This window comes from Mustela lutreola, chromosome X, assembly GCF_030435805.1.
Source record: "Mustela lutreola isolate mMusLut2 chromosome X, mMusLut2.pri, whole genome shotgun sequence".
In the NCBI taxonomy this organism is placed as follows: domain Eukaryota; kingdom Metazoa; phylum Chordata; class Mammalia; order Carnivora; family Mustelidae; genus Mustela; species Mustela lutreola.
The window spans coordinates 98,670,039-98,690,071 of NC_081308.1; the positions used below are offsets into that span (position 1 = coordinate 98,670,039).

The following is a 20,033-nucleotide window of genomic DNA, read 5'->3' on the forward strand; positions in this document are numbered from 1 at the left end:
CTGGCTAGGGGCTTATCAATTTTATTAATATTCTCAAAGAACTAGCTCCTGGTTTCCTTGATCTGTTCTACTGTTTTTATTTTCTATATCATTTATTTTTGTTCTAATCTCTATTATTTCCCCTCTTCTGCTAGGTTAGGCTTCATTTGTTGTTCTTTTAGTAGCTCCTTTAGGTGTAAAGTTAGGTTGTTTATTTGGTTTTTCTTACTTCTAGAGGTAGGTCTGTACTGTTATATACTTCCCTCTTTTTTTTTTTTTTTTACAGATTTTATTTATTTATTTGACACAGAGAGAGAGAACACAAGTAGGCAGAGAGGCAGGCAGACAGAGAGGTGGAAGCAGGCTCTCTGCTGAGCAGAGTCTGATATGGGGCTTGATCCCAGGACCCTGGGAACATGACCTGAGCTGAAGGCAGAGGCTTAACCCATTGAGCCACCCAGGCACCCCTATATACTTCCCTCATATGACAGCTTTTGCTGCATCCCAAAGGTTTTGGACTGTCATGTTTTCATTTTCATTTGTTTCCATGTACATTTTTATTATTATTATTTCTTTGATTTCCTAGTTGAGCCATTCATTCTTTAGTAGCATATTGCTTAACCTCCATGTATTTGTGGTCTTTCCAATTTTTTTTTCTTGTGATTGACTTCAAGTTTCATAGCGTTCAGAAAAGATGCATGCTGTGATCTGAATCTATTTGTATTTGTTGAGGGCTGATTTGTGACCCAGTGTGGGATCTGTTCTGGAGAATGTTCCATGTGCACTTGAGAAGAATGTATACGGATGAAATGTTCTGGATATATCTGTTAAGTCTATCTGGTCTGGGGTGCCTGGGTGGCTCAGTGGGTTAAGTCTCTGCCTTCAGCTCAGGGTCCTGGGATCGAGCCCCACATCAGACTTTCTGACTCTCGGACCCTCGGCTCAGCAGGGAGTCTGCTTTTCCCTCTCTGCCTGCCTCTCTGCCTAGTTGTGACCTCTCTCTTTACCAAATAAATAAATAAAATCTTTTTTTTTTTTTTAAGTTTATCTGGTCTAGTGTGTCACTCAAAGCCATTTTTCCTTGTTAATTTTCTGTTTGGATGATGTGTCCACTTTTGTAAATGGGGTGTTAAAGTCCCCTACTTTTATTGTATTATTATCAATGAGTTTCTTTATGTTGAACTGATTTATATATTTGGGTGTTCCCAAGTTGGGGGCATAAATATTTAAAATTGTTAGATCTTCTTGTGGGATAGACCCCTTAATTATGATATAATGTCCTTCTTCACCTCTTGTTACAGTCTTTGTTTTAAACATCTATTTTGTCTGATGTAAGTATTGCTACTCTTTCTTTTGACTTCCATTGGCATGATTAATGTTTCTCCAGCCCCTCACTTTCGATCTGTAGATGTCCTTAGGTCTAAAATGAGTCTTTTGGAAGCAGTATATCAATGGTTCTTTCTTTAAATTTAATCCATTCTGACCCTGCATGTCTTTTGATTGGAGCACTTAGTGCATTTACATTCAGAGTGATTATTGATAGATGTGTATTTAGTGCCATTTTATTGTTTATTTTGTGGTTGTTTCTGGAGATTTTCTCTGTTCTTTTCTAGTATTTGTCACTTTTGTTCCTTCTTTCCTTCTCAAAGAGTCCTCTTTAATATTTTTTGCAGGGGTGCCTGGGTGGCTCAGTCAGTTGAGCATCCAACTCTTGGTTTCAGCTTAGGTCATGATCTCAGGGTCATGAGATCTTGGGATCAAGCCCTGTGTCAGGCTTTGTGCTTAACAGGGTATCTGCTGGAGATTTTCTCTATCTATCTATCTCTCTCTCTCTCTGCTTTTCCCTTCCCCCTGCTCTCTTGTGCTCTCTCTCAAATAAATAAATAAATCTTTTTAAAAAATCTTTCTTGCAGGCCTGGTTTAGTGATCACAAACTCCTTTAGTTTTTGTCTGGGAAACTCTTTAGCTCACTTATTCTGAATTATAGCTTTGCTGGATAGAGTATTCTTGGCTATAGATTTTTCCCATTCAGCACATTGAATATATCATGCCACTCCCTTCAGGCTTGTCAAGATTTATGGAGCTTCTTTCAAAAACTTCTTACAAATTTTTGTGGAGATCTGCAGCTAGCCTTATGGGTCTTCTCTTGTAAGTTAAGGACTTCCTTTGTCTTGCTGCTTTTAAGTTTTTCCTCTATCACTATGTTTTGCAAATTCAACTGCAATATGTCTTGGTGTTGGCTTGCTTTTGTTGATTTTGCTAGGAGTTCAACATGCCTCCTGGACTTGGATGTCTATTTCCTTCTCCAGATTAGGAAAGTTTTCAGCTATTATTTCCTCAAATAAACCTTATACTCCCTTTCCTCTCTCTTCCTGTTGGACTTCTATGATACAAATGTTACATTTGATGGAGTCACTGAGTTCCCTAAGTCTATTCTCATGATTCATAATTCTTCTTTCTCTCTTTTGTTCAGCTTCATTATTTTCCATTATTCTATTTCTATACCACTTATTCATTCCTCTGATTCTTCCACCTTGTGGTCATTACATTCTGGCAGTTTCAAATCTCGGTTATTTTTAATTCTGTATTTTTAATTCTTACTCTTTTTTAACTCCTTGTCTCTGTGTTAAGAGTCTCCCTGATGTCTTACATGTTTCTCTTAAACCCACCCAGTATCCTTATGATTGTTGCTGTAAATTCTCAAGCAAGCATATTACTTATATCTGTTTCAATTAGCTCTCTGGCAGTGAACTTTTCTTGTTCTTTCTTTTGGGATGAATTCTTCTCTTGGTACTTTGGCTAAGTCTCTATCTTCTTTTGTGTGTTAGAAAAGCCTGATTTGTTTCCTGCTCCTGAAAGTAACGGATTTGTGAAGAAAAGGTCATATGGTGTCCAGGTACTGGGGCTTCAGAGAGTGTCTCTGGTATGTGCTTCATGTACTCTGCTGCCATGTTTGGGAAGCTCTTTCCCTCAGGTCAGTTGTCTTCAGAGTCTGTCCTTGCTTACAGTGGTCAGTACTGGACCTATGCCAGAGCGTGGCAGGTTTCAAGTAGGCATGCTCTGGTCTGCTTGTTACATGAGACCTGATGCTACTTCCTGTAGAAATAAAGCCTTGCATTACTGTATGATCAGAAAACAAAGTGGGCATGGGAGTTTATGCTGGTCTTCCGGGAAAGAGGCCTGCTGTGCTGGTCTGTAGGCATTCTTGTCTGAGAGAAACCGTACCAACAGAACACAGCGGGGGACAGACCTTGGTGTAAGCAGATTAAGCATCCAGTGTTGGCACTGTGCTGTTTACTGAAGCTGGTTTATACTGAGGGGCAAAGAAGGAAAATGGCACCAGGCTGCTCCTTTGTCTCTAGAGAGGGCTGTCATGCTTGCTGTTCTCAGGAAAGTGCTCCCAGAAAAGCAAGCAATATCCCGTCATGCCTCCTAAGCATTTTAAGATGGTTGTTTTCAAGCAGTCTGTCTCCAAGTTGCTTGCCTGCCTGGAGCAGTGCAGTGCCCCTTGGGCTCTATCCCAGCCAAGTCTGCTGACTTTTAAAACTCCAAAGTTTAGGGATATGCTGTGGTGGGGACCTGCACTGGTTGCCTGGGGGAGGGTCCTGTTGTGCTGAGATAAATACAGGTTTGACCAAGAAGGGTGGTCATGCCAGGGTGCGTGGGCATGGGAATTGGAGCAAGCTAGCTAAACAGCCAGTGTCTGGGTTAGCTCCCCTTAGCAGGTGTCTCTGCACCTATGCTGAGAAGCAGGTGAGGGAAACAGTGCCCACTGACTCCTTTATTCCCAGAGAGGCATCTCTGTGAATGCCAGCTCTCACAGATAAGCTCCAAAAAGAGCCAACGGTCTCTCTCCATGTTCCACTGGTGATCCTCAGATCGTGCCATCTGGCCCAGTGTTGCTCACCTACCTTCTTTCCAGAAGTAGGGCAGCACCCACCAGGCTCTATCTTGGCAAAGCATGCTGACCTCTAAAATTCCACTCCTTGAGCCCTGCTGGTTGCAAAAACTCTGGAAAATTAGCCCATCTCTTTTTCCCAGCCAGTGGCTTTGGAGAATTGTTCTCCTTATGGCAATCCCTGTTTGTTCCCTCTCTCCTCCTTCTCTCTCACCTTTCTCCATGACCACCACTCCCTCCCTTCCACAGCACGTGTGATCTGTATCTCCTCCAAACCATGTCTCCGCACTTCTTACGTTCCTCCATGTGGCCTCTTCTCTCCCTCTAGTTGTGCAGTTTGTTCTGTCAGTCCTCACATTAACTTCTTGAGTATTCGGAATGATCTGATAGTCATCTAGCTGTGTCCGAGGGATGAGGCAAGCCTAGGGTCCTCCGACTATGCCCCCATCTTCCTTCACTCCCTCAGCCTCTTCCAATTAATTTTTACGAGTGTCTTTAGGTTTGTAATTCCCTTCTTCTGTCATCGCCAATCATCTGTAAAACTTGTCCAGTTTAGTTTTCATTCATATATTTTACCTCATAGTTCCAAAGCTTCCATTCCATTCTTTCTTATAATTTACATTTCTCTGTCAAGAGCCAGTATCTTTTCATTCATTGGGACCATATTTGGCTTTAAGTCCTTCAACATCTTTATTTTGTAATAGTTGCTGCAAATTCTTTTCTGATAATTCCAATGGTAGGTGGTACAGGAAGTCTGTTTTCATTGATTGCTTTTTTATGATTATTATCATAATTTCCTATTTCTTCATATCCAACTTTTATTTTATAATGGGCACTGTAGATATTACAAAAAGTTCAGGAGGTGTTGTTTTCTTTTAAAGAGTATTAAATTTCAGGCTGGCATGCTATGAATTTCCTTCTGTTTTTCTTGACTCTATTCAGGTTTGGTTTTAAGTTTTACTAAGGTGCATCTTTTAGGGACATGATCCTTACCACTAAGTATATACTTTCTTTTGTTTCAGCTGAATCCTCAAGATGTTAATGATGGAAAATGTGGTATCTTCATTCTGGTAGGGCCAGATTCTAACTTTTAGAACTGTTTAACCTCTAGTATATTTGTCCTATTCTTGTCCTCATCACTGCCACTCACTTCTAGGCTTTATGGAATCTCACTACATAACCAGCTCTCAACCATGTACCTGGAGTTTCTGCTCACAAATACTTCTTGGTCTCTCCTTCTGCAGAGTTCTCTCTTCTCTTACACCTTGCTCAGGAAATTCCAGGTGTTTGGGGAGTCCTGAATGCTGACCTCTTTTTCCTTAGTTCAGCAGGACAGACAATCCCTGCTTGGGCTTTCTTCCCTGTGCCACAGTCAAGAAATTGTCTCCAGACAGAGAGGGAAAGGGTGAATATAGCACTATCTCATTTGTTTCCCTTATCTTAAAAAGCATAGTCCTACACAAATCATTTCCAAATGCTTGAAATATACATATACTTTATATATATTTTTTTTATCATAGATATATTTGTGTGTGTGTGTGTGTGTGTGTGTGTGTGTGTGTGTGTTTCTGTTTAGTTTTATAGCTGTCTTTGGCAGGATGGCAACTCTGGTACCAAGAACTCTATCATGGCTGGAAACATGAGTCCAATTTTTTAAAATCTTTTGTTTAAATTGTGCTTCAGTTTAAATGATATGCATTGACCTACTTGAAGTTCATTGATCATTGTTTCTACTATTAATCCCATCCAATGTGTTTTCTTAATTTTAAATAATGAATTCTTTTAGTTGCAGGATTTCCTCTTTTCTTTAGTTTCCACATCTATCCTGAAATTTTCACGTCTACCAATACATTTCTATATTTTCTGGTAAATTATTAAGACATGTATCCCAGTTAAAACCTTTGTTAATTTCAATATCTGGATCATGTGTGGGTCTGTTTCTATGTACTTATTTTCCTCTTTATTATGGGTCACTTTTTTTGTTTCTTTGTATATCTAGTAATTTTATAAATATACTCTTATAGAAGCATTGTTTTTTTGTTTCTTATGGTGGGTTCTGGGATTTAAAAGCTCTTGTTTCCAGTTCTTATGACTCCCTTAGTCCTAAGAAACTGGTTGGTTGGTTTGTTTCCCAAGGTATGCTCCGAGTATAAATGAATGGCCAAGGTATTTACTAAGCTTTTCTAATGGTGTGATGCAAACTCCCAACTTTGTTTACTCTGCCATAGACAACTGTTGAAATCTCTATTAAATACTTTCATCCTTTCAAATATTGCTTGTTCCATGAGTTCCTTACAAATCTCACACATAAAGAATTCAGGTGTAAAGAAAGAAGTGGAGGGAACTTTCTACAGATATTTTAAAACCTCTCCTCCCGGTGATTTGTCCTGTCACTGACTGCCCTCTTCAAATCCTAGCTGTTCTCTCAGATCTTAATGCTATTCTCTTACTCTGCAACTCAGTTACACATGTAACTTCTCTTTTTATATATTGAAAAAAGACTTATTTATTTATTAGAGAGAGAGAGAGAGAGAGCACATGAGTGGGAGGGGCAAAGGGAGAGAGAATGTTAAGCAGACTCTGTGCCCAGCACGGAGCCCAACACAGGGCCCAATTTCATGACACACACCCCCCCCCCCCCAGATTACGACCCTGAGATCACAACCACTTCAGCCAAAACCAAGAGTCAGGTACTAAACTGACTGTTGAGCAACCCCTCAATGAACAGCCCGTAGATAGCAACTTTCTCCTCTGAAGTGTAACCTGAAGTGTAACCTCCTTGCTGGAGAAGCCCTCAGGGGAGGAGACATATAAATTTGGAATTCAAGCAACATGATTCCCTCATTCAATGGCTGAGTCTTCTATATTTTCTACATGTTTTTTTGCTCACCCCTATGTACCTTCAAATGTTGAGTTTTTAAAATTTTGTTCACAATTTATGGTTGTTATTAGCAAGAGTATAGGCCTTCTATAAGCTACTCCACCATTATTAGAAAATGATAGTCTTTTTTTTTTTTTTAACAGTTTTAATAGTTGTTAATAGCAAGGGGCGCCTGGGTGGCTCAGTGGGTTAAAGCCTCTGCCTTTGGCTCAGGTCATGATCCCAAGGTCCTGGGATTGAGCATCAGGCTCTCTGCTCCATGGGGAGCCTGCTTCCTCCTCTCTCTCTGCCTGCCTCTCTGCCTACTTGTGATCTGTCAAATAAATAAATAAAATCTTAAAAAAAAAATAGTTGTTAATAGCAAGATGTTAAGTCTAATTTTATACCAGCTACTGCATCATGACTGTAGCTGGAAATTTCTAAAGTCTGATGTTGAAAAAAATTAACATCTTTATTTTAACTAACCCATAACTGAAATTTGGGATTAACTCCAATTACAAATGTAGGCAATGAACCATAATAGTAATTTGCAGTGTCTGTATTATTATCACCAAGAAGAATCACAGACAATTAAAAATCACATTCAGTTCTGACATATATCTTGACCTATGATAAGGTCTGACTATTTTGGTGACTATTTCAAAATTTGAGTAGCTATTAGATCCACCACTAGAACTTGATATTTGATGTGTTAATTTAAAAACACATATATTACTGTTCTTAAAGTTTGTCTTTAATGTTTGATAGAAAAATGTCAGAATAATTTTGGGTGGGGGGATTTTTTCCTTTTTTTTTTTTTTTTTTTTTGCAATTCCCTGTGTTGTTTAATCCATTCAAAAACATTATACTGACAGGAGGTCTATACTTACATTGCCCTACATTCTTTTCTGATCCTTCTTCTTTCCACAAAAGTTCTCCTCAAAAGATCATGACCTTGTAATTTCTCCTTATAAGAAAGATCCTTTCCCCAGCTCACACCTAGCTCCTGAGTTCCAAACACCTATATTCATGCAGAATTTCATATTGGTCCTCAACAAGCACTTCTAACATAACACAATCCAGAGTCCATTACCTTTCCTGCCACAATCTTGCTCCTTCTTCTATGTTCCTATGCTTCACAGCAACCCCATCTACCCAAGGACACAAATAAGAAACCTGTGATTACTTATTGACTCTTCCTTCTCTCTCACATGCCATATCCAATCACTCACTATGTCTTATAAATGAAACTTCCTAAATATCTCAAAAGTTGGTTTATTTCCCTTAATCCTTTCTACTTTTCACTTTATTTAGACTCTTCTTTCCCTTGCATAATAATATCTTTCTTATCTGTTACAAAAGAACTGAGGCCACCTTCTACCAAGTCTTGACTTTCTGCCTGGGGACCCAGATGTCCATTTATTCTCAGGTTCTCAGAGCCTGTTTCATTGCCCATTCATTCTCTCTCTCTCTCTCTCTCTTTCTCTCTTTTTCCTGAACCTCCAAACTCTCTTCTGAATATTTTCCCAGTAGCATATAAGAGTGTTCAACTGTCTGATTTTATTTTTAAGAAAAGCTTACTATCTACATTCACCTATCTGCATTCACTCTCTTTTCTCATTGCTTCACAGAATTAACAAATACCCACTTCAATCATTTTGTGCAGTTCTGCTCTTTTGCCATCTACCAGTTAGTTCTCATTTCTATTTATCCCTCTTTTACCTTTTCATGGAGGCCTTGATAATTTCTACCACCCATTTATACTACCATCTCTTCTAATAGAAAATAACAGCCATTCTTAATTCCTAGTGTAATTCTTTCAATTGTTTCTGACTTTGCCTCCTCAGGGACCTTATTCCATCATCCGTTACCTTTCTTTTTTGCATTTTTAAGTTCTCCCATTCTACTAGCTTTCAGCCATAACGTGGAAGCACATTATTGATCTTCATTAATGTTGAATATAATCTTAAATATAATCTTAGTTTTCTCAAACATTATTAGTTTGTGAATAATGCAGGAAGGAGAAATGATTTTCCATCTACTTTCTGAGGTCTTAACTTAGACCTCCAATAATAGAAGACAGATTAACAAGTGAAAAACAGACATTTAATAATATGTAAATACTTCCTGTACACAAGGGATATACCCCCCCCCCAAAAAAAAAAGCTGAGTAACTTCTTCAGGTCGTGCAAGCCACCACCTTAAATATCATCTTCAGCTAACAACAAACAAAGATGTTGGTTGGGAGGAGACCAGTTAAAGGAGATTACTAGGAAAAGCACAATAAACAAGGGTAAGATTTGTTATGCAGATTTAACTGGGTGTCTTCTCCATTAATAAACTTGTCTCCTCTCTTGAGTTAGTCATTCTCTTCCTTGTACAGATAGGAAAATGCTGTCTGTACTGGGAAATAGATTTCCTTTATGAATGCAAATTTCCTTTACAAAAGGGTAACTCCTACATTGTTTTCAGAGCTTTCCCTGTGTTTGCAATTTCTCGACAAAACCAACTCAAAATAATCTTTATGCCAAAGAGGCATATTTTGGGGTGGCCTATTCTACTACTTCTCAGTAGTAATGTGGTCATATTTCAGCACTACCTCCAATTTCACTTTTTCATGCCCTCAGCTGTACTGTCGTTAAATACTAAGACCTTCTCCACTCACCTCTTCACAGATTCTCTTCCAAGTGTATCTTACAAATCCTGAACATTCATCTTGTTAGCTCGTGGACTGTCTTCCCTTGCTCTCCTTGCTTATAGTCTTCCTCTTTTAGTTCAATTTTCTTCAGTTATTTAAGTTCTTCCTCTTACCCCTACTATCCCTTCTTCACACATGCCTATGTCACTACTCTTCTTAAACCTACAAACCCTTTGAAGTTCAAAGTTGACTCTGAACCTGACTCTGAATTTCTTAACATTCTCACTGCCCAAACATCATACTGATATATTTGCCAAAGAATGCGCAATGCTTCTCTCCACAACTCTGCCACAGTTTATCACCTGAGAAGGAAGGCAACACAGTTCGCATTGTTTCATGTTCTACGTTCTTCTCTGAACATAGTTCCTTCATCCTCTGCTATCGACTCCCATATGCAAGAGATTCACTTACTGCTCCATGAGGCTAGGAACCATGCATGTGTTTGACATTGTGTGGTCCTCCTAGGTGTCTTCAAAAAAAATTTTTCCATGAAAACTTCCATACCATAAAAATACCTTAAAAGTTACCCTTTTGTAAAGGAAATTTGCATTCATAAAGGAAATCCATTTCCCAGTACAGAAAGCATAAACTACCATAAAAATAGGTACCTTTGAGATTGCCCTTCAGTTTTAGTAAGGTGTTGTATTACTCAAGATAGCCCGGCAGTTTAGAAGAACGCTTGCATTTTTATGTTGGCCAATTTGTTCCAGGAAATTTATTCTATAATCTCTCCCTCCCCTTTGTATCACCATTTATTATTCATTTCCTGGCAATCTGTTTCCTGTCTTCACTACTCCACTCTAATTGTTCTCTCTATAATCACCAGTGAACTTCTCATTTTCAAAGACAGAGGAAATTTTTTTTAATCTAGGGATTTTTTTTAATCTAGAAATTTAATCTAGGAAATTTTTTAATCTAAACCTCTCTGTGGCATTTGACACTATTGAGGATGCCTTCAGAATGTTCCATCCTGTTAACTGTTTTGACATAATTCTTCATTCACACTGAATTACTACCATGCCGCTGATATCCATTTCGCAAATTTTGATGCAAAAAAAAAAAAAAATTGCTGCTCATAATTTTTTTACTGGAAGAGATCAAAAGAAGTTTTCCAGAACAGGTTCTCACATGTACTGGCAATAACAACTATGTAGGGACTGGGGGCTGGCCAACAGTGATTGTAAGAGACTTCCATTCATAAGACACACCATGTTTTCAAAGATGTTGAAATCTGAAAGAAATGCGCATCTAAGGATTCTTGGCATATGACATTATCATCAGAGAGTTTGAAGAGAATTGATCTGTGTTGCCTGAATTCGAGGCTTTAAGAAACAATGTGAACATCTTTATATATTTTCTGGATTTAATTGCCTGACCTGAAGTAAATAACCTTACCAGGCTATTTCATGGCTTTTATAAGGCTGGAATGAGATAATGCATGTAAAGTATGTGATGCAGATAAAGTAGCAGAGTCAGGGAGTACTCAACAAACAATAGGAAGAGGAGTAGCAGCAGTAGCAGTACTGGTCATAGTCATAATAGTAGTCGTAGTCATAGTAGTCGTAGTTGTAGTAGTACTACTAGTAACTCATGATATTTTCAATAAAGACTTAAACGATAACTGTTCATGATTATTTCTAAAGTGCTAAGACATAAGTTTATTGAACGTATTTTTGTTTCTGAGTTTAAGTAATCTTAATAAATAATAATCACTTTTTGGGGTTATTTGAGAACTAAATGAGATAATGCATGCAAAATGACTGCTTATTGGTTGAAGTGGTACTTGATATTTTCAGCAGAACATGAATTATAATTTATTTTTGTTGCTTCTAAAATTCTAAGAAAGACTGATAAAGATTCAATGAAGTTAATTTCAGAAACTTTAAGTGATTCTAGTTAATAATTCCTTCTTTCAATATTTTGTCTGGATTGAGTAAGATAATTTATGAAACTACATAATAATCATAAAATACTTGACTCAGTGCATGACAAATTAAGAAGCACCCAGTAAAATGTAGTTATCATTACTTCAATTATGATGTATACCTGGTATTTTCTATGGTAGTTCATTTTTGCACTTTCTCCTCGGGCAACTCAAAGGTTTTAAAAATATCAAAGAATGTTCCAAATATACCTATCAAAATTACTTAATTTTTCTGAAGTTTACTTCACCAAATATCATGTGAATTTCAGAATTTTTATAAGAATGAATAAGGTAGTGCATGTAGTATGCTGCTATTATTGATGTTGCTTTATATTTACCTGACATTATAATATTACCGGAATTTCTTCTACTGGTTGACAAATTTAAAATATTGATAAAGACTTTACTCATTTGCTGAACTTAATGCTCTAATGTTGAAATAACTTCGTCTATTAATGTAGAAGAGCAGTTCTCAAATGCAATGGTATCAGGACTCCTTCATAATTTTCAAAATGACTGAAGACCCCAAAAAGCTTCTGTGTACGTGGATTATACCTATCGATATTTGCTGTATTTGAAATTAAAACTGAGAAATGTTTTAACTATTTATGAATCATTTCATTTTAAATAAAATGAACCCACTTAATGTTAAGAGAACATTTTTATGAAAACAATATTTTACAATTTTGAAAATCTCTTTAATGTTTAGTTTTATGGAAATGCAGTTGAATTCTCAAATCTGTATCTGCATTCAACTTGTGATTTGTTGTTTCAGTTAAAGTTTATGAGGAAAATGCAGTTTTAAAGACAAATAGTTGGAAAAAGGAAATCTAGCAAACCCTCTAAAAGAGCCTCAGCAGCCCCCCAGGGTCCTTGAACTATACTTTGAGAACCGCTGACATATACCTTTAATTTTCTAAAGTACTAAATAAGATAATCCATGCAATATATATCGTTATTAATGCTGCTTCATTTGTTGCTATTATTTATAATTTCCAGATAGTGTCAAAAAATCTTGAGTTTCTTCTTGTTTTGTTGACTGCATTCATGGTTTCTTTAAAAAAAAAAAAAAGAAAGAAAGAAGGAAAATAAAAAGAAAATTAATAATGGCATAAATTTGGTAAAGGGGTTAAGCTACTAGACTAAAATCTGTATTACATAGTCTTTAACCAAATTGAGATAGTACAGTTTACATCTATAATGTCAGTGATACACATGGCTCAGTGCCTGGAACATAAGACAGACTCAGCAAAAGGCAACTTTGGAATCATTCTTTACTCAATGTACATAAAACTATACAAATGGGTGCCATGGATAAAATTGAACTCACATATCTAATAACACCTTCAGCTCATCCAGAGTCAGTCTTTTGTTATCCTTTGACACAGGCCTACTTTCAGGCCCCAGAGTCCCTTAGGAAAATGGGTAAAGATTTTAACAGCAACAAGCCAATCCCACTGCAGAGCTGGGCTCTTCTCTTCTGGTCGGTGTGTAAGGCCTTCAGAAACTTCAGGTCACTCTAGAACATTGTGTAGTATTTCCTGTAGGGAACGGAATCTCCACTCTAGCACTTGTTTCCTGAGTGTAGGCTTGCCTGTACTTATCAGGACTCCTCCAAAAAAGAATGCAATATCCCCAGACCAAGTCTTTAGTTCCCACATGGCTAGGGGTTAGTAGAAGGGGAGAGTTTGGAAGGGAATGTTCCTATATCCAAATGTTCCCACACCCCTCTCTGGTCTTGCCATAGGATCCTGAGGAAAGTATGAGTTTTTCTACCAGCTCTTTGGCAAAAAATGGCCTTCTTTCCTCCAATTGTATCGAAGTGGTGAGTGTTTCTATACAGAACTCCAAGTCCGTTGCTCTAAAAGTAATCACTTCCAAGGTCAGCAGTGGAGAGTAAGTCCTGGAGAACTTTATGATCTGAGATCTAGCAGTGATTTTATTGCCTGCTTCAGAAAGGACCTCTAGGTCTTCTTTTTCTCTTTTAAAATATTTTTCTTTTTCTCTTTTCTTCATCTTTTTCTCTTTTAAAATATTATTAAACTTTTGTTAGGGAGGCTTTCAAAGATGACAAATGTAGGTACAATTACATAATAAAAACCCATTATGTATCATCCAACTCTAAGCTTTACCAATTTATGTACTGCCTTGTTTTATTCCTACTTCTATCTATTTCTCCTTCCCATATTATTTTGAAATAAACTCCAGACGCCATAATACTTCATAAATATTTCATCATGTATATATAAAATATGTATCATGTATACATATATATCATGTATATATAAAATATAACATATATTTTTCTACATAACCACAAAATCAACAGCTTTCTTAAAAATTAATTAATGGTAATTATTTAATATCAGCAAAAAGCCAGTCATTATTCAGAATTTCCAGCTGTGTCATGAAAATTGTTCAAAGTTGGTTGGCATCGAGATTATAAGAGCCACATATTGTAATTGCTTAATAGGTATTTTAAGTCTCTCTTAACTTGGAGGTACTCATTCTAATTTTTTTTTCTCTTGTAAATTATGTTTTGAAGAAGCCCTTCCCTCCTTTCTTAATTCCCTACTCGCTTCCTTAATTCTGGAAAACTTCCTGCAGCCTAACCCTTCACTAAAACATTTCATTGAAGATAAGTCAATACTGACTTCCTTCAGGCAAGCCTGATACACACTCTTTCTAAAGACTCCCTTATATTTATGACTTTTGGGATGAAGGTTCTAATGTTAGAACAAGCTGGCAGCCTTCTTAACTGACTTTTTAAAACTTAAGAAATGTAGGGACAGCTGGGTGGCTTAGTCGGTTAAATGTCTGCCTTTGGCTCAGGTCATGATCCCAGGGTCCTGGATTTGAGCCCTGCTTAGTGGGGAGCCTGCTTCTCCCTCTCTTTCGGTTGCTCGCCTGGCTTGTTCTCACTCTCGCTCTTGCTCTCTGTCAAATAAAATCTTCAAATTAAAAAAAAAAGGATTTTCACTTTCAGATTTGTCACAGTTCTCTATGTGTTCCCTAAAGCCAGCAGCAATCTCTGAGCTCTGAGTGTGCACTTCTGTCTCTGCTCACAGCTCATAGTGAATACCCATCAACCCAGGATTCCTAATAACAATCTCTGATAGATTCCTAAAAGTACAATCGGACTTTGTCCAGGCTCCACCTTCCTGGGGACACAAGGGAGAATAAATTAACTTTACATTTGAATTTTACTTGCAAGTTATCCTATGGATGTGGGATCTCTTCAAGATCTACCAGGCGATTTCTGAAAATTTCCACGTTTCTCCCTTAGAGTGAGGCACCAGACCCCCTTCTGCTCCCACCTCCTCATTGCTATTTTCCGCCAGTGAGCTTATTTATTAATGGAGGTGCATGCCTCCAAGAACGACCTCTTGGTATTCTTAAAAATCAAAACAAAACAAGACAGAAATGCTTGAAATTCCACACACAAATGGGGATACTGCATCTCTCCCAGCTCTTTATTTTGCTCTGTCTCCTGCCCTTAAAATGGGTTGCTTATGCCCAGTGACTCAGGAAGGACTCTTGCTAAAAAGAGAGTTCTGTCAGTTTCTGCCTAGAAATTATTATTTCTGGACAGTGCTTAGATCTAGTCCCTGCAGCAGGGCTGAGGGCCCCGCTGTCCTCTCCATCTCTAGTAACCAGAACTCTGGCTCCGAAGGACTCACACATAAAATTTCCTCCTTTTAAACTCTTTCCTCAAAAAAGGAAGGCGTCGAAAGGGACTCTGTCGGCTAAAAACTCATCTCAAACTCAGCCCAGCCGACCCTTATAAGGCATGGTTCCTCATCTAGGTGGTGCGCACATCATTTTTACTGCATGTAGAAGACGATAGGCAAAAAAAAAAAAAAAAACAGTGAATTTATTAATGCCGTTGAGTCTCGCTGTAATGTATTCATTCATTCAACAATTATTTATTGAGCGCCTCGTGTGAGCCAGGACAGTTCTAGGAACGGGAAATGAAACAAAGCACACACAATCCACTCTTACACACGAGCAATGATGGGAATCCCTCACCTTCTACAGAACTTGGGGGAGAAGGCATTCCTAGCCTAAAAGAAATGGTCATCCTCTGAGGTCACACCTCAACTCTTTCCTGTGACTATCAGCTTATGCCATGAATAGCTTTCAACAAATGCCAGTTCTGAATTTTCTTCGGTACAATACAGTTGAATGTATGCCACTGCACAAACCTGTTCAGTCCTTCAGCTGTGCTGTAACTGTATCCTACCTTCTGTTGTCCTTGTCGTCCCTTTAGGTGTGTCAGTTCCTATCCCAGTGATCGGACTGAGAGATGAAGAGAAAGTGTTCGTCAACAACACCACCTGCGTGCTGAACGACCCGAATTTCGTTCTCATTGGGTCCTTCGTCGCGTTCTTCATCCCGTTAACGATCATGGTGATTACGTACTGCCTGACGATCTACGTTCTTCGCCGGCAAGCTCTGATGTTACTGCACGGCCACATCGAGGAACCGCCTGGAATAAACTGGAACTTTCTGAAGTGGTGCAAGAGGAACGCTGAGGAGGAAGAGAATCCGGCCAACCCTCACCAGGACGGGAACCCACGCCGAAGGAAGAAGAAAGAGCGACGCCCCAGGGGCACCATGCAAGCCATCAACAATGAACGGAAAGCGTCCAAAGTGCTCGGCATTGTTTTCTTTGTGTTTCTGGTTATGTGGTGCCCGTTTTTCATTACCAATATTCTGTCGGTTCTGTGCGGGAAGGCCTGTAACCAAAAGCTCATGGAAAAGCTTCTGAATGTGTTTGTTTGGATTGGCTACGTCTGTTCAGGAATTAACCCTCTGGTGTACACGCTTTTCAACAAAATTTACCGAAGGGCTTTCTCTAACTATCTGCGCTGCAATTATAAGGCAGAAAAGAAACCTCCGGTGAGACAGATGCCCAGGGTGGCCGCTACTGCTTTGTCAGGGAGAGAGCTTAACGTTAACATTTACCGGCATACCAACGAACCTGTGCTTAAGAAAGCTGATGACAGTGAGCCCGGTATAGAGATGCAAGTGGAGAATTTGGAGCTCCCAGTTAATCCCTCCAGCGTGGTTAGTGAAAGGATCAGCAGTGTATAATGAGCAGGGTACAAGCAGCACAGTCTTTCCCTACGGCAAAGCTACAAATGTAGGGAAAGGTCTTAGAATTCTTCTGTCGGTCATAACTAATGTAAATATCGTCTGATAAAAAGTGTTTTGTATATAGCTTTGCAACCCTGTACTTTACAATCATGCACACGACAGTGAGATTTAGGGGTCTATATTTACTGTTTATAATAGATGGAGAATAACTTATTTTGATTATTTAATGCATAAAATGTTGATGTTTCTATTATCCCTCCCTTCCTATTTCCTTCCCTCCTTCTCCCTCTTTCTTTCGTTCTCTCTCTCTTTCCCTCTCTCTTTTTCTTTTGGGCATAAGAAAATGTTGATGTTGATCTCAGGTGGCATTTGCAGGAGACCAGAATGACGCACGTGACAGTGGTTATTTCAACCACACCAAAATTAACGAACTCAGTGGACTCTTTTTCCGGGTTGACAGTAAATATACACTTTAAATTCTTGCTCTGCTCATCTACACACATAAACACAGTAAGATAGGTTCTGCCTTGTGATACCTTATCACATGCATTGGCGAGTCAAAGGTAGAACTTAGCCTCGTTGTCACATATAGGGGCAAAATTTGACATTGTCCGGATGTCGTGTTGGTATTTTACTGCAATGTCCGTCCCCATAGTGGTATTTTAACATAGCAGCTGGTTAACCAGGACTACAGAAGTGGAAGGATGATACGAGATATATACACCAATAGCTTTTCACTTCTTAAGGACAATGTTCAAATTCTGATTATCACGACAAGCAAACTGGAATTAGTGTTTTCATTCTGGTCCTTAGTAAATATCTAATTCTATGATTAAACTGGGGAACAAGATCCCAGAGTTATTTCCCAATCCAGGATTCAACATCAATTGGGTTTTGATCTCAGGATCCTGGAAATTCGTGTGCTACACACAAAGTGAAATTAGCATTTTGAGCCTTATTAAAATATTTTCATAATTATGGTACCTCTATCTATAGGACCCAATTTCGCAGTCCATTTTTGAGTAAAACTTGTGCTGGAAGCATAGATGATCAAAACCTTGGAAGTTTTACTTGATTAAGGACTACAGAATTAGGCCCTTAGAATGTGAAAAAAAAAAAAAAAAGTAAAAACAAGCTTGTACTGAACTCTGGGAAAAAAAAAAAAAACAGAAATACAGAGTTTCCATTTGGGTTTTAAACAAAATTTATCTCATTTTCAGATCCTTCCAAACTCTCTAGTGCAGGAAAAGGCTGCAGCTAATTTGTGAAAGTGGCAAGCTCTTCATTGTACTGCAATTATGTACCAGAAGTTTAAAATCTTTGTTAAAATAATAGTGTTGTGTCACAATAAGTGTTGGCCATTGTTTCATTCGTGGGCCTGCTGCTCTAAGAATTCAGTACCATTTAACTAGTTTGTTAACCACGAAAGGTTTTCAAGCATTGCTAAAGTCAGACCATGAAGTCTATGCTGTGTGCCGAGTATCCAAGTGTTGCCACTATTTCCATGTGTGTCCATTTCACACAACTGTGGATCAATTTCTGAAGAATTCATGATGCTATCTCTTATGCCTGACAGTTACTTACACACCTTAGTGTGTGCTTCTCAAGATCTCGAAATCCGTGAAGGCAGAATCTGAATTTCAGAGAACCCCTGGTCTATGTTCTCAACACACAGCATAGATAAATCCAACAGTCTGCCACAGGGGCAGTGGGAGAGCTGCTGTATTTGAGGAAACTCATACAGTCTGTTTGATTAGCAACACTGCCAAATGTCAGTCAATTGCTTGAGCATGCCCCAATACACCATGAAAGTCAAGTCTACCTGCCTGTTAGCTCTGTTGAATTGCATGTTAAAACAATTATAGGAAATTGAATGAAATGATCTAATTCTTACTGAAACGAAGACGTCTGAAGACACACAGCATGCATTGAGCATGAGTTCTGCACATACGGATGGAGTCCTGCATGTATGCCATGTATGTTGCATGAATCCATCGATTTGTATTAACGTAAGGCAGAGTAGATGATACAAAAAGGACTGGAGGAAATCCTTCAGCAGTCCTTGAGATGACACACATTCAGATCTGAAGTATTGTGAGTATTAGAGAAAATTGGAAACATCTGATTTCTTTTCTTAACTATCAGGGCAAGCTCATAGCACATGTTTTACAAAGAAATAAAATATAAACCACAGATTTTGAAAAGCACTAGCAATAAGTGGAATGATAATAGCTTATAGCACATTTGTTAATAATTCTTATGTCATCAAGTAGTAGTACTTAATAGTACCCAACACAGTAATTATTCTCAAATCGTGTGCTATTCGTAAGTTCTGTGCAGTTTGGTATGAAACAAATATACTCATTTGGATATAAATCTTACACTTCAATGTTAAATCTACAAACTTTTGTAAATGTTTTAAAAAGAAAAAGTCCATGTGATAAACGTAAACGTGGTGAATTTACTGTCGAACAAATCATTTTGATGTACTATTATATATGTATATCTGTTTAAGACACGTGCAACAGACTGCCTTATATTATTTCCTGTAAATCTTCTCCTTGGTCAAATGGTACTTTTTGTGAGTGGTTGCAAAGTGTTGTCTTATTTGTGGTTCCTGTATGTTATCCATTCCAAGTTTTTGTGATACTTCCTATTAATTTATTAAATTTATTAAATGTTGGCTAGTAGGTCATGTGTCTTTTTTGCCCCTCTGTCATTCGAAGGGAAAATATACCACTTCACCATTTTCTTTGAAAATTAAATCATATCCTGTAAAATAAGATCAAAAAGACAAAAGCAGCCAGAAAATATCACTCTTCTGATTAATTCTGCATGTACTCAAAGACAACAAAGCCAGAGGAAAGACGATTAAGAAGTATAAACAACAAAACAATATTAACATCACTGATTCTTTACGAGCAGAATAACTGCACTCCCAAATTATCCTACCTTCCTTAACCCAAGGAGGAGCTTTGGATGGTTCATGTTCCCTCTTTGCAAATAGGTACCATTACCATCTTATTTCCACCAGACTCCTAGTTCCCCAAGAACAGAAAGGACCATGTCTATCTTGTTGATGGTTTTATTCCCAATACCTGACACCTACACTACATTCAGCAGGTACATATTGAGCTTACTCAATATTTGTGGGCATTGTATTATCTGCTCCTGATGTCAAAATGGGCCTTACAACTCCCTGCTCTTCAATCATGGAGCACCTAAACTTACCTCTATTCCAAATGGCTTTGGATACCTCTGTAATCAGGGTCACTATACTAAGTCACTCTGTTCCTCCACATCTGGAACAATTACCAAAATACACTGGCCTTTTCTTTCAACATGTATACCTTCCTGATGGTGAGTGAGCCTAGATGATATTGGCATGACTTCAGTTCCCTGAGAAAAAAGCAGGAATATCTCATTCTATTGCAACTATGACTAGGTTGATTCCTAGGCGTGCCTCAAGAGATAAAAGTTGAACTGTCACTTGAGACAACAGGTCACTGCTGTGCATGACCAGAAATACCTTTTAACACTGAAGCTAGGGGGTGACTCTTCCCCAAAAGCAAGG

At 38.2% G+C, this 20,033-nt stretch overlaps 1 protein-coding gene across 1 annotated transcript in view; it reads left to right on the forward strand.

Moving 5' to 3' along the window:
• HTR2C (5-hydroxytryptamine receptor 2C) overlaps positions 1 to 19,108 on the forward strand; it is a 159,144-nt gene extending 140,036 nt beyond the window's left edge. Inside the window, exon 4 of the mRNA XM_059156829.1 lies at positions 15,630 to 19,108. Coding sequence (XP_059012812.1) covers positions 15,630 to 16,456 — 827 coding nt within the window. The 3' untranslated portion in view covers positions 16,457 to 19,108. The remainder of the gene's footprint in view (positions 1 to 15,629) is intronic.
• Positions 19,109 to 20,033: the final 925 nt, after the last annotated feature.